We start from the raw sequence: 25379 nt of genomic DNA on the forward strand, positions 1-25379 counted from the left end.
TGGCGCACAACAACACGCTGAACTGCGTATATCTCAATGAGTTCCAGGTGGCCACCACAGCCTTTACTCTGCAGTGCACCGAGGCCAAGAACTGGTACGATGCCCTCTGGCGCGCCAAGACCATATACCAGAGACTGAAGCGGGGCAATGGAGGCGACAGCTTTCGCTTTGGCGGCAGTGGTACCACTGGCGATTCCCTCGGTGTGCGCAAGTCGCCCATTAACTCATCGATCGGCAGCCATGTGTCCAGTGCAAACAATAGCCACAGCGGCAGCGTTGAGTGGAACGATTCCCGGAATATATCCGTTGAATTTGAAAAAACCAATTCACTCTCCAGCGACGAGGGCTCCAGCCTAATGGGTAAGCCAAGCCTTACTATACGCTCCGTTCTCGTTTCAAACACACCATTTATTCCTTTCAGGCAACCAGGGCTTGGCGTCGAAGGGCAAACAGCAATTGTTGAGGGGCGTGCCAAAGCCAAAGATTGGCACGATTCCATCGACATCGGCCAATACCCTATCCGTGCAGCCCGTAAACCATTTGGGCCAGAGTTTGCCCAATCTGAACCTGCAACACAACCAAACGTAAGTCGCCACAGACAATGATAAGCTTCCTGCTTACTAGAAGCACACGAGCAAGCAATATCGCATACATAAGTATTCACTACTCATCTTCAAATTAGCATTTTCCAGTCATTTGTATAAGTCCTTAAGACCGTCCGTATACGTCGTTAATGTTATTATACACTTACTTTACACAATCAAGAGAAAAGAAACGAGCATATTTATATATACGTACATATATAGTTTGGCTAATTTATGATATATACTCTTTTTTTTTATTTGTAATGCAAAACAATTTTAAAATAAATATATTTATATATTTTTTTATTATACATACACATATACATATAATATATACTACTGAAAAGCCAAGAATCATCTACAACGCTTTCAGAATGCGCTCTGCTTAAATTCACCTCAAATACTCACCACAAATGCTAATCTGCCTGCAATTCCACCATACGTAACGCCGTGCCGAACATCTGTCTCTTTTTGTTTTCAATTTATGCTCTGCGTTTTATTCTCTTAGGACACGCGTACACAAAGAGCATGCTGAGCTGTGAGCTGAACTGAGTTAAGTTGTACTAAACGAATGTGCTACAAATGTACCTAAATTGGTACATTTGTTGTGCATGGGTAGTTTAGACCTCTTATTGTACCAAAATAGTACATTATTTGCTCTTGTTATTATTTGCTTGGGTTTTTAATACAATTATAATGTATTTGTATGTGTATATCAAATGGTACATTTTCGTGTAGTTTTTGATAGAAACGATCTCAGTTCTCAACTCGGCCCATCGCTTCTCTGTGTGCACGCGCGCTGTAATCTTTTGATCCACTGAAAATGTAGCTGCAAACGGTTAACTTTTGGTTTAGTACGATTCTTGCTTCAGTTTGATTTGTAGTCCGACGAGCTGACGGTCTGATCGGTTTTAAAGTAAACTTTAACATACTTATAGTAACAATACATTGCTTGTGCCGGGCACAACTACTAGTCACTCGGGTATTTTATTGTTGTCGCCCAGTCATCGCGGCATTTCCTATCCACCGCCGAGTCCAACTAGGTGAGTCCGTAATAAGATTGGGAGCAATTGAATTATTAGCATCATTCACATATAATTTATTATATCTCTTGTCATTTTTCTGTAACATTGCATTTCGCGAATACCCCCCGCCATATGTCTCGCCTCACAAACATATGTAACGAATGGTCCACCACATTGAATCCTTATGCCATTCCACCTAAAAAAAAATTGCGTACTATGTTCGTGTGTCTCTAGAGTGCCGCTTAAGCGCGGCATGGCATTCTCCACGTCCACGAAGAACCCACCCCTGCTGAAGACGCGCAATATTACTTCTCAGAACAGTATTAATTGGCATCAGATACCCGCAACGCCCACGCCGCCCAGTCCGCGATCGCAGCACAGCTCGCCCAGCAATCCAAACCAGGCCTGCAATGTTGGTCTGCCGGGCGCCACAGATCCAAGGATGCTGCAGAAACAGATATCCCATCAGATGCCCTTGCAGACGGCCAAGCAGAGCAATTTGGACCTCCAGCGACATTTAAGCAATGAAACCGACGTTTAAAGCAGCCATTTGGCCAGCAACAACAACAATAAATAGGAGATTAGGTAACACATTAGATATAAACAAAAAAGAGAATAATAATAACAAAACACATTGGCTTCTCCTTGACAAGGTCACCAATAGAGTTGGTCAATGTAGTTGCTAATACTGCACCTTTTGGGTCCAAATACAAGATACAAATATAATAAACATTCCGACTAAGTGCTACCCATTCCCATTGTCTATCCATATACAAGTCTACTAATGCATATAAACATATTAAACTGTTATACGAATACATTCAGAAGTACTCTTCCAAAAAAAAAAAAAAACAAAAAAAAAATATATACATAGAAGACAATTTTTAATTAAAATTTAAATACACACATATTTATAAATATGTTTGTAAACATATTTATAAGATTCTACAAAACTTTGAAAAACATCTGAGAAATGATATATGATGGTAAACAATAAATATACTAACCATAATATATAGAATGTACATGTGTGTAAAACAAATGTGTGTTAAGCATGAATTATTTAAATATCATTTTTTAACATTTGTCTTGCTGTCCAACTGTCTGATAAACCTTATTTTTATTTTGAGGTCCCAATCCGGTTAGATTTTAGTGTATAAAAAATCACTAAAATCCATATTTCCACAGGATTTTTAAGCTAAATACAATAAAATTGCCAGTTTGACTAAAGATAAGCTCCTTAGAAGATCGAGCATAAAGCATTCTTACTTCTTTTAAGTTTCCCTCCCGCTCAAGTAAGTCGCAAGCTACCCCATATCACAGTTTGACAGTCACTGACTTGGCCTTACAGTTTAAGAGTCATAATAGAAAAGGCCCGTTTGAGTTGTTTGTTGTCTTTGTGATTAAAGAAGAATACTTATATTTTCATATATTTATAATTTCATTGATCAGATCATTTCTATGCAAATAGATTTCCTATTTTAGCCAAATATAAAATATTTTTTAATAGTTGTAGGTATGGGTCTTGGTGTCTAAACTTTTACTTTCTTTTTAATTGTTTGCATATTTTAAAAAGAAAACCCAAACACAAATCACATTTATTTGTGTCTTCCTTTTTAATTGTTTGTACATCTTATAAAACAGCCATATTTTTTTTAATTAACATAAAAAATCAGTTAATTATGTGTTTATTAAGAACGCACAAGTAAACCGCATATCTTCATGGAATTTATGTAGATGTGGTTCGTCAAAGGCGAGGCAGAACGTACTTAGTAGAGATCGCGCTCAAAATGTGACAGCAACAGAAATATATATATTAGCTATAGTTTATAGCAATTATCACATATATATATATATACATTTAAGTTAGAGTTATAAACTATCAACTATTAGACAAGATATTCAACAGTGTGGCCGGCAAATGATTAGTTTATATTATGCCATACTTTATTCCTTATCAACATATGTATTTGGCCCAATAATTTGCTCGACATTCATGTGCATGCTTAGAACGACCTTCGATAAGTTTCAATATCTTTTGGACACACAAAAATATGTGATAACTTACATAAAATGGCTACGAACAAGTCTATTTAACTTCAAAACAAAATGTACAAAATAACAAACTTCATTAAGGTTTTAACAAACACACACACACACACACACACAGTCTAGTTTTTGATAATGAGTATGATAAAAATGTTCTTCTTTGTGTTAAACTAGATAATTGCTTGCAATAGAATTTGTAGTGCCTAAGGAATGATAAACGCTCTTCCTGCCATTCAACTGATTCCACACTTTGGAATAATATCGGGCATAAATATCTAGATTGATTGTTGATTATTGCAGTTTATGTAATTTTAGATTATATTTATGCTTGCTGTGTAGCTTAACTTCGAGTGGATTCGCATTGAGAATACCTTTAATGAGAACATGCTAAAGTTAACCACATCGATTTAATATAATTATTTATATATACCATATATATGCATATGAAAGAGAGGCGTGTCCGAAGCTCTGAATCACAAAAAGTCTTAAAAAGGAGATTGTACTTATTTCAAGTGTACAAAAAAAAAAGATTATTAACAAATACCCTTACTTGTATAAATATTGCATACATATACCTACATATATATAGCATATACCCGATAAATAAAAAAAAACATAAAAAGGGCTACACCTGAAATCGTAGAATATTATTTAATGAAGCATTAAATTGTATTTTAGAAGAAAGCGTATTTTAAATACATATTTTAAATATATATACACATATACATATACTGTTTAAACAAATAGCTACTCCCACAGTATTATTTAGTGTGCAATTGAAAATGTATTTTTAATATATATTTCTAATATCAACTCTATGGCTCTGATAAATATATATATATATTATAGCTGGGAGTTTGCACTCAAAAGGCTATCTACATGCATATGTTTACATATTAAGTAGTATTTTAACCTATATATACCCTCTCACTTTCTTTCTTTTTTTTTTTTGGTTTATATTCAAGCACTTATATTGCATATAAAACTATAAATTCTTGTTCTTAAATGGAACTCAAGCTTGAATGTTTTTGCAAGCAGCCTCCAAACGCAATCTACCTTTATATTAACAGACGAACACATCTATATATATATATATATACATATATATATGCATATGTATTCATAATAAATACAATAACTAATCATAGTAAAGAGCGTAATACAAAATAGCTTTATTTACACCGGTAAATTAGTTCTATTTACATACATATGTATAAAATGTTAAAGAATTTATGAATTAAAAAAAGTAAAAACGAAAATGTTTTATTTAAGCTGAGTTTTGACTCAATTAAATTAAGATTTTGTGCTGTTCACAAAGTAAAAGCGAGTATATTGGATTTGTCCAACGTTTGGCTTATCGAGATAGGTTAATAATTGCGTAGTTCACAGTTTGACAGTCACTGCTTTGTAATTACAGTCTAAAAGTCACAAGCCTATTAAGAAAGTGACATACTCTGTTAATAGTGTATCGAACTTGCGTTCACTCAACTTTCTATTCTTCTTATTTCAAGATGCGAAATGCTTGACTTTAGGATAATAAATAAAGACCAGCTAGGCCAGCAGGAGCTGCTTTCTAAGCCACCGAGGACATCATTTATCAAGCCGCATAATGCTTTGTCCGGACTGGCAGAGTGTTCGCCTTTCCACTCTCGGCCGGGCAGCAGCTGCCGCAGAGTCCTTTAATGGTTTAATAAACTAAGCTGTCCATCTGGATTACACTCTAATATGCGTGCAGCAAGCGTATTAGATTCGCAATTATAATAATTAATATGCTGACAAAATTTAAAATTCATGCTGGATTTGAGCCGGCGACCAACCGAAGCTACACAGGTAAAATACTTTTGATCTAAAGTTCTTTGACTCTTTACGTACCTTCATACTTGTTTAGAACAATGTTAATATCCAAGTGTGTCGTATTAAGAAATTTACGTTGGATATCTTATCATCCATTGTAAAGCAATTGTCAGTTCATTGATAAGGATCTTGACTTGGATACGATTATATCTATTTATTTAATTGTGCTGGTTGTCTTGATGCGAGTCGCCGCCATCATACGTCAGTATAGAAAGCGACACGGGATGAGTGCATCATACAGATTGTTCGGCTTGAGTCTTGCATTTGCTCTGCTCGCCTTCTGGCTGGGCGGAATTGGGTCCGCGCAGAGCTTGGTAAATGAATCTGCCGGACCCCTGCCGGCAGCCGGATCCGCCACATTTTGGCAGCGTCTAAAAGCAAGCGTGTTGGACTTTCAGTGGCAGCAGGCGAAGCCAGATGTGGAGAGTGCCGCAACAGTTCAGAGGCGACGCGAAATGTGGCAGCGGCTGACCGTGGCAACTGTTTTGTAAGGAATGCCGTAGACTACACGGTACTAATTAAAGGAAACAAATAAAAGAGGATCGCATTTATTCACTGAACCGTGTGGTGGGCGGGCCTTAGAATACCCCCACAGCATGTCATCGCTTGTCGTAAGAGGCGACTAAGAGAGACGCGTGGGTTGTCTTGTCCCGGGCTTGTGTCCAAAACAAAGTTCTGGTCGTGCAGGGCAGCTGATGGATGCCCTAAATCTGTTGTGTGCGTGTTGGCAAACCCCAATGGGATGCATTTATTTATTGATTTTGAAAACACTTGACGTTCTTAGCCTGGTCACAATAGCCGGCCTTCTGGTCCCAGTATAGACCCTTGGGACAGGTGGTCAGCACCGGCATGCCCGCTATGCAAATGTAGTACTTGCCACAGTCATCGGGATGCGGCAGATAGCTCTGGCGCTCCGATGGACACTTCAGGGCACTGTGTGGTGCGCTTGGTGGTGCGCTCGGTGGCGTTGGGGCAGACGCGCTTGTGGTCGACTCGCGGTCACTGGACAGGCTGGGCAAGGTGCTGCTGGTGTTCACGATGTAGCAGATGGTTACTTGGCCAGATGTGGTACTCGACTCTTTGGGCACATCCACCAGAGGTTCCTGTTTGTAGTTATAGCACTCGGCGTTCGCGCTTAACTGACATTCGGAGCTCCTGTAATTCCAGAGGGTGCCGCGACCACACTGATGACGATGCAGATGGCCGTAGGCGCAGATAAAGTACAGCTGGCAATTGCTGGGATGAGGCAGAAAGTATGCACCAAAGTGACGGCATTCGACGTACTCCGGATCGTACTTCTCCATGGGGTTCACGGCCTGGCCAGTTTCCACATCGACGGCCACAAACACCGGCTGCGGCTTGCCCATCCACCAGTTGTAATCGGCATATGGCTTGGCTCCAATGGCAGGGTCCAAGATGCCGCCTGGCGCCGTGGTCGTCACAGCGGATATGCCATCCAACGCAGTGCACTTGGCCTTCTCGGGCACATCACACACCAATTCAGCTGCATCAAAATGGAGTCCCTCCTCGCAGTATTGGAGCGTGGCCAACGAGCCGCAGGCGAAGTACGCATTACAATCCAGCGGATGCGGTACCAGGTGACCATCCGTGCGACCCTCGCAAATCTACAAGCAAAACGTTGAGCGGGCGAGCTCCTTGACAGCTTGGAAGTCTACTTACATGGCTCAGATCGGCGATCTCTATATGAATCGGCTGCTCCGCAGCTTGGGCCACCCCGAAACAGACGCCCACAAGCAATGCAAAATGCATACGAATTTCCATGCGATCCTCTTTGTAATAGTTGCTAACAATTCCACACGCTGCGATAAAATATTTGATAATTGCCCCAACTACGACTCTTATATAAGGCCAATCCCCACACCCAGCACCCGCTGGGTGCAGCCATTTAAAGAATATTATGCGTACACTAATTGAAACATGAAAACATATTTTTTGGGCACTTGTCGCGCCTCACACTTTATACATATTTGATAAAAATACACACGAAGAAGAATAAGAATCGAGAAGATCACAAATTTCAGAGCAATGAGTCATACGAATGCAAAGAAAGTGTGGCATACTTTGAGGTGGCAGCTAGGAGTTCGAACCATAGTTTAGATGATGCTCAGAAATTTGGCAATGGGTGGATTGATTAAAACTAGAGATGGAATCGTGAATTGAGAATTGGGAATTTCGCGTAATTCGCAAAGAACTAAGGGAATTAAAATATTTTGTAGAGAGTTTTATTATTTTTTCATGAAATGTGTAACATATAGAAGAAGACATCTCCGAACCCATAAATCATATATATTCTGTATCAGCATCAACAGCCGGGTTGAAATAGCCATTTCTATGCAAGAGAGTCTCTCAGTTTTAAAACGATCGTCTTGAAGATTTTCATAGTTCCGACTTTCTGTAACAGAGGGTACATATATAGAATCCAGCTGGATTTTTCCACTAAGTCATATAGCTACCATTGGAACGATAGGTTCCATTAATACAAACTTTTTCGTTTATCAAGATATTTTTGGACCAAACTGAGCATTTTTTTAGTTTCATTATATGCAAAATCCTACCAACATCAGAGCACTATATCATATAACTGCTATAAGTCGAAAAGTAGATACTTACATATATGGACAACTTTTTTGTTTGTCGATATATTTTGATCAAAGCTAGCATAAGCTATACTGTTTTTTAGATAAGTCAATTCTTTTCGAAATCACACTATCATATTAAGGAAGAATCCGTTGAAAAATGACTTTTTGCATTTTATATTTCCCGAGATTTTTTCACCAAAATCAGTATTTACAATCTTCGTCTCCTTACATATCTGCAAAGCCGTAACCCTAATGTCTATCCGAACTCTCATTAGTAAACAAAAAAGTTTAGTATTCGTTTTGTCGAATGTCGGACGAGTATAACAAATGCCTGTTGTGGAGCAGCCGGGACTTTATCAATATAAATAAAAACTAACGTGAAAATAATATAAATGACTCGAATTACGCACGTGAATAAACATAGAAATCAATTGGTCATAAGGGTTGAAGTTCTTGATGTCGTCTGTAAAGTATTTTTAAACAATTCGCAAATGGAGCTATCTAGGGAAATGGACGGTATTTCCTAATTTATTAATTGTCAAATTGATAAAATATGTATTCAATTAAAACAGATAGCGACATTTTCAGCTCTGTGTTAATGCCCCAAAATTTATTTGCCCCCTGTCAGCCTTACCTTTTGGGAAGTTCTATTTAATAGGCAAGTCGCGTTCCAGCCAGTTAGTCGTTGTCAATGTCCCGGAGGGTCGCTCTGCAGTTCCAGTTCCTGTTCGTTTTCATAAACATGAGTACGTACATTTTTAAAATTTACATACGAAACAGCAAGAAAAAAAATAAATAAATAAAAATAATATGCATATAACTAAACTAAATTAATTGCTGCATATGAGCTTATGAACTTAAAGCGAAAGTTAAATAATTCAAGTGTGTGATCCTAGCAAAAACTCATTTCCGATGTGATATCATATCAAGATCATATCATTTTTGAATATAACAAAACCTTTACTAAAGTACATTTCATTTAAATTTTTTTTATGATATATTCTTGATATACTCCATATGTTTAAATAGGAGAACAATTCATTATGGGGATATCTTGTATACCCTTTATTCGGATATTAGCTCTTATATAGAGCAAATCGTTTCGACTTTATAGTGTTTATGTCTTTTGTAGATAGTTCGGTCTGGCACATACTTCTCGGGCTTGGCCTGATTCTGCCAACATGTTTGGCTTCCAGCTTTGATCCGGAACTCATTTGCACACTTGTCGTTGATGGGACTAAAATGAACGATCCTCGTGTCTGCAATGGCTGGATACAGTGCGTCGATGGCAAGCCCGTGAGCGGCACCTGCGACGATGGACTTTTCTATGACAGGCAAACTGAGGACTGCGTGCCATCTGCCGATACAAACTGCATCTCTAGTGATCCTTGCGCGGCACAGCCAAATGGTTTTGCCGCCGATCCGTACTCCTGCAATGGCTATTACTACTGTAAGCAGGGTGTGGGCACTCGCGGCGTGTGCAACAACGGACTCAACTATAATCCGGGCACCGAGTCATGCATACGGGATTTTCCGTGTACTGCCAAAATGAATCCGGACAGCTATTGCAACATTCTGCCCGACGGCGTCTTCGCCAAGGACACCCTCAATTGCAACGGCTGGCAAATGTGCTGGAAGGGCGAAGTCATCAATGGCACCTGCCCCGCCACCTTCTACTTCAGCGCCGCTAAGGGCGACTGTGACTATCCGCAGAATGTGGAGTGCGCGATCACGGAGCCACCGCCGTTGACAGCGGCGCCAGAGGCTTGCCCCAAAGCGGGCAGCTTCATCTCCGACGAGAGCAGCTGCAATGGCTACTATTATTGCCGTGAGAGTTCCGATGGCCAAATGCAGCTGCAGCACGGCGAATGCGACGACGGTCGCTTCTTTTCTGCCCGGGATGGTGGCGCCTGTGTGCCGCGATCCAAGCTCCAGTGCGATTACGATCGATGCGTGGACCTAGGCTACACGGGCATACAGCTGGCCAACGAGTCGAATGATGGCTGCACGGGCTTCGCCATATGCCAGGACGGTGTCAAAATTGGCGAGGGCACCTGTCCAAATGGCGAGTACTTCGATGAGCTGACCCAGCGCTGCACCAACCAGGTCATATCGTACCCAGCCTGCGCCCTATCTAGCCAATCCACAACACAAACCACAGCTGCTTGAGAGGCACGGGCCAGGGCATAAAGCTCAAGGCAGGGGCTGAGATCACCCAATCGATTTGATAAATTTACTCGTATATATACTCATTTATTTATTTGCTAACCATGGACTTTGATATTTATTATTTATATATATATGTATATATAAATAGAGTCTGATATGCCTTCATATTTGGGACTCACAAATTTTATATAAATTGTGCAACACAATTAAATTAATATTAATCAATACAATAAGTTATTAACACACAGTTTGAACAACCTTTGAGATAAAGAGCAAGTCTTTTACAGTTTGGAGCAGCGATTACTCCGATGTTAAGGCGTTTTATACTTGTTCCAAGTTGCAATTTGTTTTGTACAAACAGTTCATAGAAATGTTCATCTGATGAGCGGGGCAACAACATTCTAGACGCCTCTTAAAAACACATTTGTCCGTATCATAGCATATTTCGGCAGTTTGTTTTCAAGATAGCCGTGCTCCTCACCTTGCCATTTATCGCACAACAGCAACACTTACTACTAGTAAGTAGGTACAAGCACCTGATAATAATATATCAGTGCTCGTCAGTATTAATTACCACGCATAATGTGTGTTTTGTACATCGAATACGTATTCGAGTACCCGAGTTCTGCGGAATTTCACATTGATATTTGACAGTCCGATAACTGATTTCATATAATGTTTTTTTTTAATGCTTTTTGAATAGTCGGTTTTGTTCAAGTAAAATCTTGAAGGTATTAAATGAATTTTTTGATTTTGTATTGTGCGGGAATGTCTGCGTACTTCGAACCTTCCGAACGCAGCCTTTTTTCCACAATTGTCATCTATTTATATAGAATAGCATATTAAGTATAATCGCAGGGTAATCAGTTTTAAACAGAACAAAAACAATTTGCAATGCTTTCGACTAACACCAAATTTATGTCTGATTTAATTGGTTAAAATTAATTACAATTTGAAGACGCACTGCATCTCGTGCTGGGTTACTTTTTAAGCTTAGGCGGAGCAGGCGACGTAGTTGTGGTTGGTTGGAGTGCATCCCTGGCTGCGTTCATCGAAGTAGTAGTCGGTGGGGCAGTGGCCGATACTGACTCGGACACCGTTCGAGCAGCGGGCATAGGCCTGACAGTCGCCAAGCACATTGACATAGGTCAGGGCAAAGTCGGCGCAACGGTCTAAAGTGCAGCGGACATTGACACGATCACGACAGGATAGCTTCTCGACGTCAAAGTACGAGCCGAGCGGGCACTGCAGATGCTGGGGGTTCGTGTCGTGCTTGCCATTAGCTGGAGCCTTGCAGATATAGTAGTGGCTGCAGGACTCATCATCAGCAAAGTAGCCCTGACGCGCCGTTGTACCGTTGACCATGCAGAAGGTGTTCTCTGGCGGTGGCAGCGCCGCCGTAGCGTAGCAGGTGGCATTGGCTGCGGCGACGCAGCGGCCCAAGGACACGTCGTAAGCCATCTGGGCGTCACACTCGCGCTCATGGAGCACTTCGTCCCGGCAGACATAGTACTTGTGGCAATGCTCCTCGTTGGCCAGGCGCGTGTTGTTGGGCAAGGCACGGCAGACGGGCGAGGTTGTCTTCTTGCTGCTGGTCGGGCAACTATATTGGGTGGAATAGACGCAAGAACGTGATCGGGGATTGAAGACCAGCTCGTTGGGACAATCGGCCTTGACCTCGCGACGCCCCTTGCACAGTAGATAGCCGTGACAGTTATAGCTGCTGGGATCGGCCAGGAAAGTGCCATCCGTCTCATTGGCGCAGGCATTGACAGGTGCGCTTGTGCCGGAGTCAACAGCATTTGCATATGGGCAAACGACATTGGAGGCCATGGTACAGCGTCCCTGATCCTTGTTATAGTGAAGTCCAGCAGCACAGGTGCCCTCCTCTATGGTGGTGCCATTAATCGGACAGGTTACCCAGTTGTTGCAGGTGTTTGGGCGCAGGAAGCTCGTGTCCGATGGCAGCAGTTCGCACATCTCCACCGTTGTCAGATGATCAAAGTCGTCCAGTTTGCTAACGGCACTGGCCACACCCACCAGGGTAAGGGCAAGCATGGGCAGGACCACTCTAGCTGCAATAAACGTTGTTAGCATCGATGATGATCGGCAGCAATGCGATCAGTTACCTTGCATCATGCTGTCGATATTTATCGGTAGTTATCGGAGTTATCGGTGTCAGTTAACGGTATCCTTAAATTGTTACAATCGCTAGCGCCGCGTGCAGCTCCACAACTTGACTGATGCGCTGCCACCAGGCGGCGCCTTCTTAAATATGCAAAGCTTCATTCGCTTCATTTGTTTCATTCATTGCCTTTTGGGGAAAAAAACAATTTTGAAAATGCACAGGCCCAAGGAAGACAATGTCGTTGTCTCTGCTGCCTGTCTCTGATATCAGAAATCAACGTGAGCGATAACATTCGCATCTGATAGCGGGCCAGCATGTAAATTACACGGCAATAACATGTCGCATTGCTGGCTCGGTGGCTTCGTGTCTCCATGGTGAACATCTGCGTATGCCATCAACCCTTCTCTATCGATGCTGATAGGAAAATTTGTCATGTGGAGCCAAGTCGAGTCGTGGCCAGGCATTGACTTTGAATTCCATAAAAATAAAAAATAAAAAAGAACTCGATATTATCGCGACATCAAATTCATTGAGTGAGCGAATACAAATTTGAAAATCCATTTTTATTTGATCGATCCCGCCCATGGTAACAGCCAAGGGCTTAGAATTTTGATGACACCAACTTATTACACTCGGTACAGGTACAGGTGTCAGGTGAGGAGAAACGTGGGGATTCATCAAATTTTAATAAAGAGGGAAGCATACATTTTGAGCAGAATGCTAGATTAACTGATTTGATTTATTTATATGCGCTTTAATTTAGCAATATATTTAATTACGAACATACAATTTAAGGCAACAGTTAAAAACGGAAATTTCATCGGTTTCGTCAATAGTTTACTCTTATTTGGGCGCTACTTAATCAGTAGAAGTAGGTAGTGGTTCTGTACAAATAGCCTGTGTGGGTTGAGTCCCAACACATTTTCCGATTACCTCATCAAAATATTGAAAGTCTGTTGGGCAAGTGCCCACGGTATTAGCCGGGCAATATGTATACTTTCTACAATCTGACCCCGCAACAGCTGCGTATGTTAGATTCGTGTTTTGACAGCGATCAAATGCACAAACGGTGGCCGCGGGAGATATACATGCTTGAGCGTCTTCATCAAATTCCAATCCAAAGGGGCACGATCCCCAAACAGATTCTTCCGCGCCGTCAGCGCAGTATAGGTATCCGTAACAAGTCGCTCCATCTTTAGTAAAAGGTTTAGCATCTGTGCATGCAATATTTGTCACAGGTGGAGTACTTGTGGTTACACCGCCATTATTATTGCCTGTGCATGTATTAGTTTTTTGGCAAACATTGTTAACAGCGTTATAGTAAGGAAAACCTGTTGGGCAAGTTCCCGATACTCCGTAGCCATTGATGCACTGCAGATATTGATTACAATTGGTCGGATCACCGACGAAAATATTGTTCGGCATGAAGCGGCAGAGTGTATCCTGAGGGCATGTTGGACCCCAAACGCAGGAGTTATTATTGGCAGCATACATCTGACCAGTTGGGCAGGTTTGAGTCTCGGATTTACCATTGCCAAAGCAATACGTATATTTGGTACAGTCCGAAGGCTCTGCCACAAAGCCGGCAGTTTTCAGTGCCGAGCATGTCTCTTTTGCGCTGGTGGTGCACGGCGTGGTGGAAGCGTATTGGCAAGACTGCGACTGCGGTTCATAGACCTCGCCCTTGGTACAGGTACCTGTGGCCACAAGCTGCTGATTTTTGCAGTATCCCCAGCTGGTGCAATCGGTAGGATTGCCAACATATCCCGTGCCCGACCACTGAGCACACATGTCGTCCATAGTATAAGCTTCGGCCTGGGTGGCCAGCAAAAGGCAGGCGGCCGCAAAAGCGGCAAAAGCCTTTAAATGAGAAGCTGCAAGATATCAAAGTGTCAGTTTATTAAGAAATCCTTGATGGTATCCATTTCAATTCCAATTTCAATTTCAATATCACAGCCCTACCCGTCATTGCGTTCAGGTTGTTAGCGACTTATTAGCTAGCCTTGTATGCTATAGGAGCATACCAACTCAATACTAAGCCTACCAATTTCATGATATGCTTTATATAGAGGGTCTAGCCAGCGGCACCTAATACCCTATCGGTGCGTTTAATTAAAATTGTTCGCACATTTGCAGATAAGCTTACCCGCAACCAAAACACCTCAAAAGTTTCGTAATTAAACTGCGATAATGCTCTGATTCACCTAACATTTTCTTAATTTTTAATTTTTTTTTCTTTTTTTTTTGAAGTTTTTACCTACCTGTCCGATTAAACATATACATATACTATTTTCAAGTGCTTTTTGGATTATCAATTCATTGTGAACGCTCTTTATATGTGTAATTATTTTTAATTTAATGTCATTTTAATAATTGATCGCCCAGCTACTCGGCGTCTGCAGCTATCTGCGTAATTCTTCAAGTAATCGTATCGAGCATGTCAATAATGTTCCGTATCATAGACAGTATTTATGAACAACGCCATTTCCGGCGACTGGTGTTCTGCGGAATCGCACTTTGAAACTGGATTGTATCTTTCTGTTTTGGGAGGTTGAGCGCGGGTCTGTGGAACCACTCATAAAGCAGTCTCAACCAGATTGTATACTTTTAGGATAAAACTCCAAAATCACAAATGATTTTATTAAAACGAGTTATGAATTAAATAGCTTGAGCTCAAGAATCTCAAAAACTAACAAGCTTTAAGCAACCACAAAAAATTAGTCCTCATAATATGAGGTCTGAGGTCGACACGTTCATACAGACCGGAAACCCTGACTTAGCTAAACAGAAATATGGACGTAAACCTTATAGGTTGAAGACTTAACGAAACTAGTAATATCCCTTTTTTCAGTGATAGAATTAACCTATAACAAATTTTGCATTGCATATTTATTCCATCACATGTAAAAATATTGCATACTTTAACGAGCTTTCCTTTTACCCCATTTTTTCTGATTATAAATATCATCACATACCGCTTCAACTCTAAAAGAGTCATTTTATTGTTTAACTTTATATTTTGAAATTGATAGGACTTAACTTATATATAAGCAGCATAGTTAAATTTAAAGTTTTCGGGCTGGTCAATATATGTTGTGATAGAAACAATTTTTTCATATTTTCGACCGATCAGGCCTCTGGCAGTTATTGAGACAGTGGTCCGATAAAAATGTTAAGGAAAGATTATTAACATGAGTGTAAGCTAGCAAGAAGCGCCTGTAGTATAAAAATCGTTGTCCATTGCAGCTTGCTTTCAGTTGAGCCTGCGTCGCGGCAGGGTGCTGATGGTGTTTTTGGGGAAAAATATAAGAGCAGATCAATGTAAGCTCTCAAGAAGAAGAGCGAATAGTATAAATAGGGCGGCCCACTGCAGCTTGGTTTCAGTTGAGCCTGCGGCGCGGCACAGTGCAGGTGGTGAGCTAATGTGTTTGTGTGTGTGTGTTTTTTTTTTTTTAATAATCACCAAAGATTATTAGCATGAGTGTAAACTAGCAAGAAGAAGCGCCAGTAGTATAAAAATCGTTGTCCATTGCAGCTGGATTTCAGTGAAGATGGTGAGTTTGCTTAAGAGCATAAAAGTTGTAAGCTCTCAAGAACAGGAGCGAATAGTATAAATAGGGCGGCCCATTGCAGCTTGGTTTCAGTTGAGCCTGCGTCGCGGCACAGTGCAGGTGGTGTGCTAATGTGTTTGTGTGTGTGTGTGTTTTTTTTTTTATAATCAAACATTGTTAACATGAGTGTAAGCTAGCAAGAAGAAGCGCCAGTAGTATAAAAATCGCTGTCCATTGCAGCTAATCTTCAGTCGAAGCTGCAACGCGGCACAGAGCAGATGGTGTTTTTGGGGAAAGATATAAGAGCAGATCAATGTAAGCTCTCAAGAAGAAGAGCGAATAGTATAAATAGGGCTGCCCACTGCAGCTTGCTTTCAGTTGAGCCTGCGTCGCAGCATGGTGCTGATGGTGTTTTTGGGGAAAAATATAAGAGCAGATCAATGTAAGCTCTCAAGAAGAAGAGCGACTAGTATAAATAGGGCTGCCCACTGCAGCTTGCTTTCAGTTGAGCCTGCGTCGCGGCACAGTGCAGGTGGTGAGCTAATGTGTTTGTGTGTGTGTTTTTTTTTTTATAATCAAAGATTATTAACATGAGTGTAAGCTAGCAAGAAGAAGCGCCAGTATCATAAAAATCGCTGTCCATTGCAGCTTGCTTTCAGTTGAGCCTGCGTCGCGGCACGGTGCTGATGGTGTTTTTGGGGAAAAATATAAGAGCAGATCAATGTAAGCTCTCAAGAAGAAGAGCGACTAGTATAAATAGGGCTGCCCACTGCAGCTTGCTTTCAGTTGAGCCTGCGACGCGGCACAGTGCAGGTGGTGTGCTAATGTGTTTGCGTGTGTTTATTTTTTTTTATAATCAAAGATTGTTAACATGAGTGTAAGCTAGCCAGAAGAAGCGCCAGTAGTATAAAAATCGCTGTCCATTGCAGCTAATCTTCAGTCGAAGCTGCAACGCGGCACAGAGCAGATGGTGTTTTTGGGGAAAGATATAAGAGCAGATCAATGTAAGCTCTCAAGAAGAAGAGTCAATAGTATAAAGAGGGCTGTGCATTGCAGCTTGTGTGTATTTTCATATTTTTTTCAAATGCTCTTTTAATAAGATATATGGAAATAGGTTTTAAGTCGATCGGAATTTTACCTATCATAGATAGGCAAATATTTATGTGCTGTAGTGCAAGTTAGGGTATTTCCTAGTCGACCACTGCTTTTGGGTTTTTTAAATAATTTAACTAAGGCAGGGTTCGAAATGTGACATATGTATGTTGTTCACAAATTTACCATTAGCTCAATACAGTTAATGAACGCTGTTCGACAATCAGTTTATCAATTTGGCAGATTTACGAGGGCAGAATCATATGTCCATATGTATGTGTGTGTATGTAAAAGCTGTACAGACAGCTGGCTATTTATATGTATGTATGTACATAAATGCGAACATTATCTATGGTTAAAAAATGTTTAGGTATGTTGGAAACTTTTCAGCACTCTTTGTTTTAATTGAATGCGTTTGTTCTTGTTCGGATTTTAAATTTAACAAATTCTCTATTTTCGCCCGCCATAGTTTGCAATATCTGCATATTTTTAGCAAAACGCAGATAAGATTTGAGCCGCTCAGAACACATTTCCCCTAATTTGTTGCAGACTCAGGTATCAGTATCAGAAATATTCCACCCCAATTATAAATTCTCTTCGAGCACCAATCTGCAGTTAGTCATATACAGACAGTTTGAGCAGTCGCACCGTAGCCTTGTCGTTAATAAGTTGTTAGTAAGAGGAATTTACCAATCAAAATGCACGGTGGGTATAAAATAAAAGAAGACATTTTAAGTCGCAGGTGTTTCGCCTCAGTACACAGAGTTTGAATGAATTGTTTATACTACTGTTCATCTATAAGAAATAACTTTTCTTATTCATATTCAGCGTCATTGCGATTCGGTATCGGAGTAATCCTGCTAGCAATATGCCTGCCCCAGCCATTGCACGCGTTGCACGATTTCGCGGGTATGTGCCGCCTGTTCAAAAATGGCACCCACATCCGCAAGCCGGGCACCTGCGACGAGTACATTGAATGCATAAATGACACTGGAGTAATACACACCTGTGCCGATTCCCTGGTCTTTGAGCCAAGTTCACAAAAGTGCGTGCAGGCAACGGCGAGCAACAGCGTTTACTGTGGCAATCCTTGCGAGGGATTGGATGGAAAATGGGTAGCAGATCCAACAGACTGCCAAAATTACTTCTACTGCAGGAACGGCGAAGCCCTGGGTGGTCACTGCGAGAACTCGCAGCATTTCAATGAGACCAAGCAGTCGTGCGAGTATGGAGTCGACTCGCTTTGCGTGGACGTAGCAAATATATGCGAAATATTGCCCGACAAGACCAAGTTTCGGCAGGAGAATGACTGTAACGAGTACTATGAGTGCAAGAGCGGAAAGCATACACTTAAGACTTGCTCGTCAACGCAGTACTTTGATGTAGAGATCGGCGGCTGTGCGCTTAAAAGTCAAGTGAAATGCACAGCGCATTCCAAGAAGGATGTTTGCGGTTCCAAAAGCAAACCGATTTCTGGCTTCCAATCGGACGGTGCCACTTGCCGCGGCTACTTCTATTGCGCCGACCTCGGCGCCGTTCCCGACATTGATCCCATGTGGGCCCAGTGTCCAGAGGGCTACTTCTTCGACGACATTAACAAGAGATGCGGCCTGCCCACTTCGGTGGTGTGCACACACAACCGCTGTGAGGGGCGTGGCACCATGCTGGTTACCAGCAGCAGTAACAACTGCCACAACTATATTACGTGTGTGGACGGCGTCGAAGTTGAGGAGAACACCTGCCATTGGGATTATTTTTTCGATGAGTCAGCGCAAGGCTGCTCTAGTAAGATTATTTACGACGAGTGCTGCGATGGTCGTGACTGAGCTAAAGCCGTGTCAATTCATGCATATGTGTTTGTACATGTCGATATGTATTTGGGTACTGGGATGTGTAGGTGTCAATCAAATATTTGACAGCAGGTACAATTTGTTTGTGTACAATGTGAATTCCAATTGTTATTTAAACCATGTATTTCCTGAAAATATGAAATGTTTTAATAAAATCAGAACATTATTTTAGCCAAGCTGATCTTTATTACTACCCCCGCAACAATAAACTCGCTAAGCGCATCAATTGCAGCCGAAAATTATGATGTTTAAAATACGCTTTATACATTGGTTGTTGTACCACAATAATTAAACAGTAAATTGCGGTTCCGTTATCTTCCAAATGAAAAAATATCGCATAAACACTCGGTATCGATAGACAAATCGATAGATATTTTACAACACTGCTGCAGTTTAATAATTTCTTTCAACTTACCTTTTCATTTCAAAAAATACCCCAAAAATGATTGTTTTAATGGATATTCTTGATAATATGATATTAGGTTTTATTTTTTACGTTATGCTGTTAGTTATCCTGCTATTTAACAGTTCCAGCCAGTGTTAAGTTTCGTGACACTGTTAAGTTGTGTGCTGATTACAACCAAATAGTCCATCTCTTTCCTCTATTACACGATAGAACGCCGTCGCTCGTTGCAAGTTTGTTTTTGCAATGCGAAAAGAAAAACATTTTAAACTGAAAAATTAAATAAACTTAAGCGTGCAAATATCAGACCGACAGCAAGTGACGGCAAACTAACAAAAAAAAATGTGTAAAATAAATCCGTGCTGAGCTACTATATACACATTTTTTTGTCGACTTGAGTTTTGATTTTATACGAGCATAAAATGTAAGTAGTCAAATTAGAAAAAGACTCGCGTTCTGATCCACAGCTTAGTTTCGATTTTCAATTTAACAACAGCTCTGGCATGAAGCCTACTCAGTCCGGTGGCAGTAGTACCAGCACCGGCAAAATGGGCGAACCCATCGAGTATGTAACCCTGATTAGCGACGACTCTGACGGGGAGCCGTCCCCCAAACGCAACCCTACAGGAGGCGGCAGCCAAGCCGGCAACCAAACGAAGGCAAAATTTGACGACGACTCCAACGACACACCTGCCACAAGTGACGAGCGGCGCACTAGCCGGCGGAACAAGCCCAAAGTCGACTACACGAATAAGCCGGCAACGGCAAGTGCGGAGAATGCGTCCGCGTCTTATGAAAAGTGCAGCTCCGGTTCGTCAGGTAGCAGCACTGGACCGTCGGATAAACGCGGGCATGTGCAGACGGAGCTGCGCTCCCGGAAGTCGGAGACGGCAGTTCATCAGAGCGCAGCCTCTGGCACCCGCGGCGCTTTGCCAAAGGACACAAATGGCACCAATGGGGATGCGCGCGATAACAGCACCCCCACGGTACTTTCCGGGCAGGAAGGTGCAGTCTTTCAGTCACGCCTGCCCTTTAGCAAGATGACACCTAATGAGGAGGCGTGCTTTCCGGATATTAGCCGCTCGGGCATACTGGGGCATCGAGTTTTCCTTAACATACGTAACGGTCTGCTGCACATGTGGGTGGATAATCCCAAAACCCAGTTGACTTTTGAAAATGCACTCAAACGACTGCCGCCGCCCTTCGACAGTGACCCGAATCTGGTGAGACGTGTGCACTCATTCTTGGAGCGGCACGGCTTTATCAATTTCGGCATCTTCAAGCGGATAACTCCCATACCCATCAAGAAGCTTGGCAAGGTAATTGTGATCGGTGCGGGCATCTCTGGACTGGCAGTTGGGCAACAGTTGCAACAGTTTGGTATGGATGTGATCGTGTTGGAAGCGAGAGATCGAGTTGGCGGGCGTATTGCCACGTTTCGCAAAAACAGCTATATTGCCGACCTGGGCGCCATGGTGGTGACGGGTGTTTACGGCAATCCCATGACCATTCTGAGCAAGCAGATTGGCATGGATCTGGTACCAATTCAGCAGACATGCCCGCTGTACGGTCCCGATGGTAAACCAGTGCCAAAGGAAAAAGATGATGTTATTGAGCGCGAGTTTAATCGGCTACTAGAATCGGCCAGCTATCTGTCGCATCGTCTGGACTTTAATTACGCCGGCAATAATCCTGTCTCATTGGGCGATGCCCTGGAGTGGATCATTAATATGCAGGACAAGGCCGTGCAGGAGAAGCGCGCCGCACATATGCAAGAGATTATTGCTGCACAAACGAAAATCATTGAGCACCGCAAAAGGCTGAAGAGCATTCTACAGAAGATTGCAACGCTCAAGTCTGAGCTTCAAACATTGGTTAGACAGCGCGTTCCAAAGGGCGCCCAAAACGAAAATGGTTATGCGTGCCAAGAATACACCATTCGCACCACTCAAATCAAGCTGGAAGACCTTGTCAATGTCGAAGCGGAGCTGCGCAGTGAGGGGCATAAGATGGAGCTCAAGCTCCAAGAACTAGAACAAAACGGACCAAGGTAAGTGGCTACATTTAGATGATCATTAAGATTCATATAATATATGATATACGCAGTCAGGTGTATCTATCCTCACGCGACCGTCTGATACTGGACTGGCATTTTGCCAATCTGGAATTCGCGAATGCCACACGCTTGGACAACTTGTCGCTAAAGCATTGGGATCAGGATGATGACTTTGAGTTTATTGGCCACCATACCACAGTGCGTAATGGTTACTCCTGCGTTCCAGTTGCGCTTACGGAGAATATTGACATACGGCTCAATAGCGCTGTCAAAGAAATTAAGTACAACAGCAAAGGCGTAGAGATTGTGGCTGAAAATCTGAAAACTTCCAACTCGCAAATGACATACAAGGCCGATTTGGCCGTCTGTACGCTTACACTGGGCGTTCTCAAGGTGGCGGTCACGCAGGAAGAGGAGTCACAGCATGGCAATACTGTTAAATTCGATCCACCACTGCCAGACTGGAAGCAACAAGCCATACGTCGCTTGGGATTTGGTAATCTCAACAAAGTGGTGCTCTGTTTTGATCGTATATTCTGGGATCCCAATGCGAATCTCTTTGGCCATGTGGGCAGCACCACTGCCAGTCGTGGTGAGTGGCACACTTGTGATTCCATTCATTTGAAAACCATTTCAAAAATTGTTACATTAAAGGGGAAATGTTTCTGTTCTGGAGCATCAGCTCGTCGCCGGTTTTGCTGGCCCTCGTCGCTGGCATGGCAGCCAATATTGTTGAGAGCGTGACGGATGACATCATTATCGGACGCTGTATGTCCGTACTAAAAAATATATTTGGCAACACATCGGTGCCTCAGCCCAAGGAGACGGTCGTCACTCGTTGGCGCAGCGATCAGTGGGCCCGTGGATCATATAGTTATGTTTCTGTAGGTTCCTCTGGCAGTGACTACGATCTTCTTGCAGCACCAGTCATCCCGCCCACAAGTTTCGAGCCGCATTTTAGCAAAGATGCCGAAGAACTGCCTCGCCTTTTCTTTGCGGGCGAGCACACGATACGCAACTATCCAGCGACTGTGCACGGCGCGTATTTAAGCGGCTTACGTGAGGCTGGTCGCATTGCTGATTACTATTTAGGCTATCCGGAAGGTACCCCGCCGGACATCGGCTATTCTGTTACAGAAGCCGCCAACTCGGTTTCAGTTGGCAATGTTGTAAAACTGCGCGACCTTTCGCCACGTCTTTCTGACTCGCCCGTGTCCAAAAAGTCTGAGGAGAATTTAAACGTTAACGATTCAACAGATTTAAAGATTTAAATCCTGTACTTTTTTTTTATAGTTGCATGAGCCAGAACCGAAGACCCCACTTAGAAATATAGATATGTCTTATATGTATGTTAAAGTAATTGTGTTTTTCTGCACTTTGTTACGATCGGTGATTAAAATGCAGGATACGTTATTATCTTGCTAAATCGTATACAAAGCGAGTAAAAAGGCTATATCTTAGAATTTTTGTTTGGATCTCGTTTTTATAGATTTATATTAAGTAGAATCAGAAGTTAATCAAATTATTTGTTGGTGTTCTTCAACATATACATTTTAAAACCAGGTTTATTATATTTTTCAACTTAACTGCAAGCTTTTGCCTTTTGCCTGGATTAACTGGTATAGAATTTCAATGTCTTATTTGCTTTCCTCGAGGGTGTCGTCAAAGTTGATAATAATCTGCTTTTGCGTAGGAACGTGTCGCTGGTAGACGATGCCAACTGCATCGAGCATCCGCTTGGAGGCTCGATAGATAGGCTTTTCCGCGTACTTGTCAGATATGTAGTATATTTCTCGGATACCCGATTGTATGATTAATTTTGTGCACTCGTTGCAGGGGAAAAGAGTCGTGTAGAGGCGAGTACCATCCAGACTAGTGCTATTGCTATTGAGTATAGCGTTGGCTTCCGCGTGCACCACATACATATTCTTGTTTTCCAAGGGATTACTATTGTCTTTCGACCAGGGAAAAACATCATCGCTACAGTCTCTTGGGAATCCATTGTAACCAATTGCTACAATGCGCTTGTGCTTGTCCACAATGCATGCGCCAACCTGCGTGGAGGGATCTTTACTACGCCTCGACGAAAGTAAGGCCGTGGCCATGAAGTAGTCATCCCAATGTAAGTAATCCTGTCGCTTCTGAATATGCAGCTTCGCCAAGCTTGCGGTAAGATCTGCCGCCTCCTCGCATTTCTCGTTGTGTTTCTTGGGCATTACACACTGAAAGTAAAAATTTAAATAAATAAATTAGGATTAATTTACTTTGGTTTTGATTGCGACCAAAAAATTAATAACAGATGGTATGCATTTATGTGTCTGATTCTTTTTTATTCGTTATGAATATTATCATAAGTATAATAGAGGCAAAATTAAAGTAATATATATTTAATATAATTGGAATTTACAAAAAATACTTTTTATCAGAATCGAAATATTCAAATTTGATTAGGTGCATTAATTGGTTTATATGTCTCTTAGGCGATTTTCTGCACTTGTATGGGATTCTGCTTTAGATGCAGATAAATGGATCGCATCCGTGAGACATCTTTGCCTGATTTATTGACTTTGGGATTGAAGTCGCACAGCTTGGCAATGCGCTCCCACTCGGTGCCAGGCTCAACAGCCCCATTCTCCAATGATGCGGCCTGCACCTCAGCGTTGCGAGACGACAGTTTTGTTTTGGAAATGGAATCCTCAATCTGGCGAAGCCAGTCGTCCAGCTCTTTCTTGGACTGCTGACGTAGTTCCTCTTTCTTGCGTTCCTCTTCAAGATCCTTTTCCTCCAGCCGCTGTTTTTGTTCCTCACGCCATTTGCATATTTTCTCGGGCTCTTCACGCGACGGCGGCGGTCCTGAGATTCCAACCGGTTCGTTCGACTCGCTTCCGATGACTTCGAAGCTGCCCGTCGACGATTCAAAACCACCTCCAATGTTTGCAGATAGTTCGCTACCAAGCTCAGCACCGGCGCTGACTAAACCGCCAAGCAATCCATCGTCAGTTGCAGGTGCTGCAGCTGCAGCTGCATTTGTTGCAGATCCACCAGTTATTTCCGCTTCGAGGTCCCCCAGAACCGATTGCTCGCGGGCCAGAAACTCTGCTGCTGGATCGACTTCCTCTTTGGTAGCGAAATCATCACCGAAATCCATATTGTACTCTAGAAAATTTTACACGCAGACATGTTAACAGTTAATGGGCGTATTTTCACTTACACGTAGATATGTGTAAATATCAAATTAATGTCCAATCTGAATTTCATTATCCAAAATCATAAATACCTACCGCTTTGGTTGTTTTTTACGACTTGATAGTTTATGTTTTTAGTTGTTATTTTCTGCGCATATACAAATGGTAATTTTTAATGTGGGTTCTCTTCACAAGTTTTTTTTTTGTAAAAAAATATCTTGTAGAAATGAGTAAAACGACAGTCACTAATAGAGATGACAATTTATCGATAATATAACATAATTATCTTAAAGTTCGATTCGATTAATAGAATTTTTTATTCTATTTATACAAAGAATTGAGAATATTTTTTAACAAAACATAGTTAATATTATTATATATAACGACCCGGTTAATTTCTATTAATTTGCCATTAATGCGACTTCATCTGTATGAACATTTTACTTTTCGCACGCCGGAAAATTTGTAAGTGCACTAATAATAATAAATTAAGTACGATTTTATTAGTTTATGTGCATCAAATCGATGTTTGAACTGAGGAACTGCGCCGATTTAGTTGACCGCTGGTGTAGAAATATATCACATTTTACAACACTTGTTTGATAGTATGAATAATATAGATTTATGTGCATGTTTACATACATAAATATTGTATTTTCACACGTTGTTATAAATGTATGTAGGCTTGCATTTTAGATTGAAAATATAATTCAGGCATAGCGGAAGGTTAACTCACCAAACAAATAATTAAATATAAAACAATAGAATAGCAAAGAGAAGAAAAAAACTTAACACTCAGGCTAACATAAGCACACGAATTTCATCGAACTGAT

At 41.7% G+C, this 25379-nt stretch overlaps 10 protein-coding genes across 20 annotated transcripts in view; 5 read left to right on the forward strand and 5 right to left on the reverse strand.

Annotated features, from left to right (window-relative positions):
• Window positions 1-5181, forward strand: part of LOC115770119 — a 32941-nt gene extending 27760 nt beyond the window's left edge. For 3 of the 9 annotated variants that reach the window (XM_030715243.1, XM_030715249.1, XM_030715246.1), the window contains 4 exons: window positions 1-360; window positions 422-584; window positions 1523-1627; window positions 1844-2445. The exon at window positions 1-360 is cut by the window's left edge and continues 271 nt beyond it. In XM_030715243.1, the coding sequence (XP_030571103.1) occupies window positions 1-360; window positions 422-584; window positions 1523-1627; window positions 1844-2150 (935 nt within the window). In that variant the 3' untranslated portion in view covers window positions 2151-2445. Of the gene's footprint in view, window positions 361-421; window positions 585-1522; window positions 1628-1843; window positions 2446-5169 lie in introns of those variants that run through there. The other 6 variants (XM_030715247.1, XM_030715250.1, XM_030715245.1 and 3 more) reach the window with 5 other exon arrangements.
• Window positions 5182-5611: 430 nt separating this feature from the next.
• LOC115770124 lies at window positions 5612-6043 on the forward strand. The gene has a single exon (XM_030715258.1). It carries the CDS (start codon window positions 5692-5694, stop codon window positions 6001-6003), a length of 312 nt encoding a protein of 103 aa, XP_030571118.1. The 5' UTR covers window positions 5612-5691; the 3' UTR covers window positions 6004-6043.
• Window positions 6044-6072: 29 nt separating this feature from the next.
• On the reverse strand, window positions 6073-7294 carry LOC115770313 (probable chitinase 10). Its single transcript, XM_030715549.1, has 2 exons — window positions 7193-7294; window positions 6073-7137 (listed from the first exon to the last, which is right to left on the reverse strand). Exons 1-2 carry the CDS (start codon window positions 7292-7294, stop codon window positions 6265-6267), a joined length of 975 nt encoding a protein of 324 aa, XP_030571409.1. The 3' UTR covers window positions 6073-6264.
• An 832-nt stretch (window positions 7295-8126) lies between these two features.
• Window positions 8127-10379, forward strand: LOC115770071 (peritrophin-48). The gene is made up of 2 exons (XM_030715172.1): window positions 8127-8858; window positions 9245-10379. Exons 1-2 carry the CDS (start codon window positions 8804-8806, stop codon window positions 10279-10281), a joined length of 1092 nt encoding a protein of 363 aa, XP_030571032.1. The 5' UTR covers window positions 8127-8803; the 3' UTR covers window positions 10282-10379.
• Window positions 10380-11274: 895 nt separating this feature from the next.
• LOC115770314 (peritrophin-44) lies at window positions 11275-12565 on the reverse strand. Its single transcript, XM_030715550.1, has 2 exons — window positions 12411-12565; window positions 11275-12356 (listed from the first exon to the last, which is right to left on the reverse strand). Exons 1-2 carry the CDS (start codon window positions 12418-12420, stop codon window positions 11275-11277), a joined length of 1092 nt encoding a protein of 363 aa, XP_030571410.1. The 5' UTR covers window positions 12421-12565.
• Window positions 12566-13147: 582 nt separating this feature from the next.
• LOC115770074 (peritrophin-44) lies at window positions 13148-19396 on the reverse strand. Of its 2 annotated transcripts, none has more exons than XM_030715175.1 (2): window positions 19318-19396; window positions 13148-14283 (listed from the first exon to the last, which is right to left on the reverse strand). In XM_030715175.1, exon 2 carries the CDS (start codon window positions 14207-14209, stop codon window positions 13268-13270), a length of 942 nt encoding a protein of 313 aa, XP_030571035.1. In that variant the 5' UTR covers window positions 14210-14283; window positions 19318-19396; the 3' UTR covers window positions 13148-13267. The 2 variants fall into 2 exon arrangements, with proteins under 2 accessions (XP_030571035.1, XP_030571034.1); XM_030715174.1 differs by lacking the exon at window positions 19318-19396 and adding an exon at window positions 14372-14419.
• LOC115770072 (peritrophin-48) lies at window positions 17807-19026 on the forward strand. The gene has a single exon (XM_030715173.1). It carries the CDS (start codon window positions 17823-17825, stop codon window positions 18876-18878), a length of 1056 nt encoding a protein of 351 aa, XP_030571033.1. The 5' UTR covers window positions 17807-17822; the 3' UTR covers window positions 18879-19026.
• A 250-nt stretch (window positions 19397-19646) lies between the features above and the next one.
• Window positions 19647-22704, forward strand: LOC115770070 (possible lysine-specific histone demethylase 1). 2 transcript variants are annotated; one of them, XM_030715171.1, is made up of 4 exons: window positions 19647-19729; window positions 19778-21355; window positions 21412-21953; window positions 22016-22704. In XM_030715171.1, the coding sequence occupies exons 2-4, from the start codon at window positions 19809-19811 to the stop codon at window positions 22630-22632; spliced, it is 2706 nt and encodes a 901-aa protein (XP_030571031.1). In that variant the 5' UTR covers window positions 19647-19729; window positions 19778-19808; the 3' UTR covers window positions 22633-22704. The 2 variants fall into 2 exon arrangements, with proteins under 2 accessions (XP_030571031.1, XP_030571030.1); XM_030715170.1 differs by having other exon boundaries at window positions 19651-19729; window positions 19802-21355.
• Window positions 22705-22905: 201 nt separating this feature from the next.
• LOC115770405 (probable deoxycytidylate deaminase) lies at window positions 22906-25367 on the reverse strand. Its single transcript, XM_030715663.1, has 2 exons — window positions 25283-25367; window positions 22906-23583 (listed from the first exon to the last, which is right to left on the reverse strand). The coding sequence occupies exon 2, from the start codon at window positions 23575-23577 to the stop codon at window positions 22999-23001; it is 579 nt and encodes a 192-aa protein (XP_030571523.1). The 5' UTR covers window positions 23578-23583; window positions 25283-25367; the 3' UTR covers window positions 22906-22998.
• On the reverse strand, window positions 23671-24766 carry LOC115770404 (clathrin light chain). Its single transcript, XM_030715662.1, has 2 exons — window positions 24643-24766; window positions 23671-24517 (listed from the first exon to the last, which is right to left on the reverse strand). The coding sequence occupies exon 2, from the start codon at window positions 24507-24509 to the stop codon at window positions 23838-23840; it is 672 nt and encodes a 223-aa protein (XP_030571522.1). The 5' UTR covers window positions 24510-24517; window positions 24643-24766; the 3' UTR covers window positions 23671-23837.
• Window positions 25368-25379: the final 12 nt, after the last annotated feature.

The sequence above is a fragment of the Drosophila novamexicana genome, unplaced genomic scaffold, assembly GCF_003285875.2.
Source record: "Drosophila novamexicana strain 15010-1031.04,08,12 unplaced genomic scaffold, DnovRS2.1 tig00004555-arrow-pilon, whole genome shotgun sequence".
Classification (NCBI taxonomy): Eukaryota; Metazoa; Arthropoda; class Insecta; order Diptera; family Drosophilidae; genus Drosophila; species Drosophila novamexicana.

Bases quoted from the DNA above. Each gene is read 5' to 3' on its own strand.
- LOC115770124 (XM_030715258.1), top strand. From the start codon at position 5,692: ATGCGAGTCGCCGCCATCATACGTCAGTATAGAAAGCGACACGGGATG.
- LOC115770313 (XM_030715549.1), bottom strand. From the start codon at position 7,294: ATGGAAATTCGTATGCATTTTGCATTGCTTGTGGGCGTCTGTTTCGGG. The intron at 7,138-7,192 runs GTAAGTAGACTT...TTTTGCTTGTAG, and splicing joins AGATCGCCGATCTGAGCCAT to ATTTGCGAGGGTCGCACGGA.
- LOC115770071 (XM_030715172.1), top strand. From the start codon at position 8,804: ATGTCCCGGAGGGTCGCTCTGCAGTTCCAGTTCCTGTTCGTTTTCATA. The intron at 8,859-9,244 runs GTACGTACATTT...TGTCTTTTGTAG, and splicing joins GTTCGTTTTCATAAACATGA to ATAGTTCGGTCTGGCACATA.
- LOC115770072 (XM_030715173.1), top strand. From the start codon at position 17,823: ATGAATTGTTTATACTACTGTTCATCTATAAGAAATAACTTTTCTTAT.
- LOC115770070 (XM_030715171.1), top strand. From the start codon at position 19,809: ATGAAGCCTACTCAGTCCGGTGGCAGTAGTACCAGCACCGGCAAAATG. The intron at 21,356-21,411 runs GTAAGTGGCTAC...TGATATACGCAG, and splicing joins CTAGAACAAAACGGACCAAG to TCAGGTGTATCTATCCTCAC. The intron at 21,954-22,015 runs GTGAGTGGCACA...GTTACATTAAAG, and splicing joins CAGCACCACTGCCAGTCGTG to GGGAAATGTTTCTGTTCTGG.
- LOC115770405 (XM_030715663.1), bottom strand. From the start codon at position 23,577: ATGCCCAAGAAACACAACGAGAAATGCGAGGAGGCGGCAGATCTTACC.
- LOC115770404 (XM_030715662.1), bottom strand. From the start codon at position 24,509: ATGGATTTCGGTGATGATTTCGCTACCAAAGAGGAAGTCGATCCAGCA.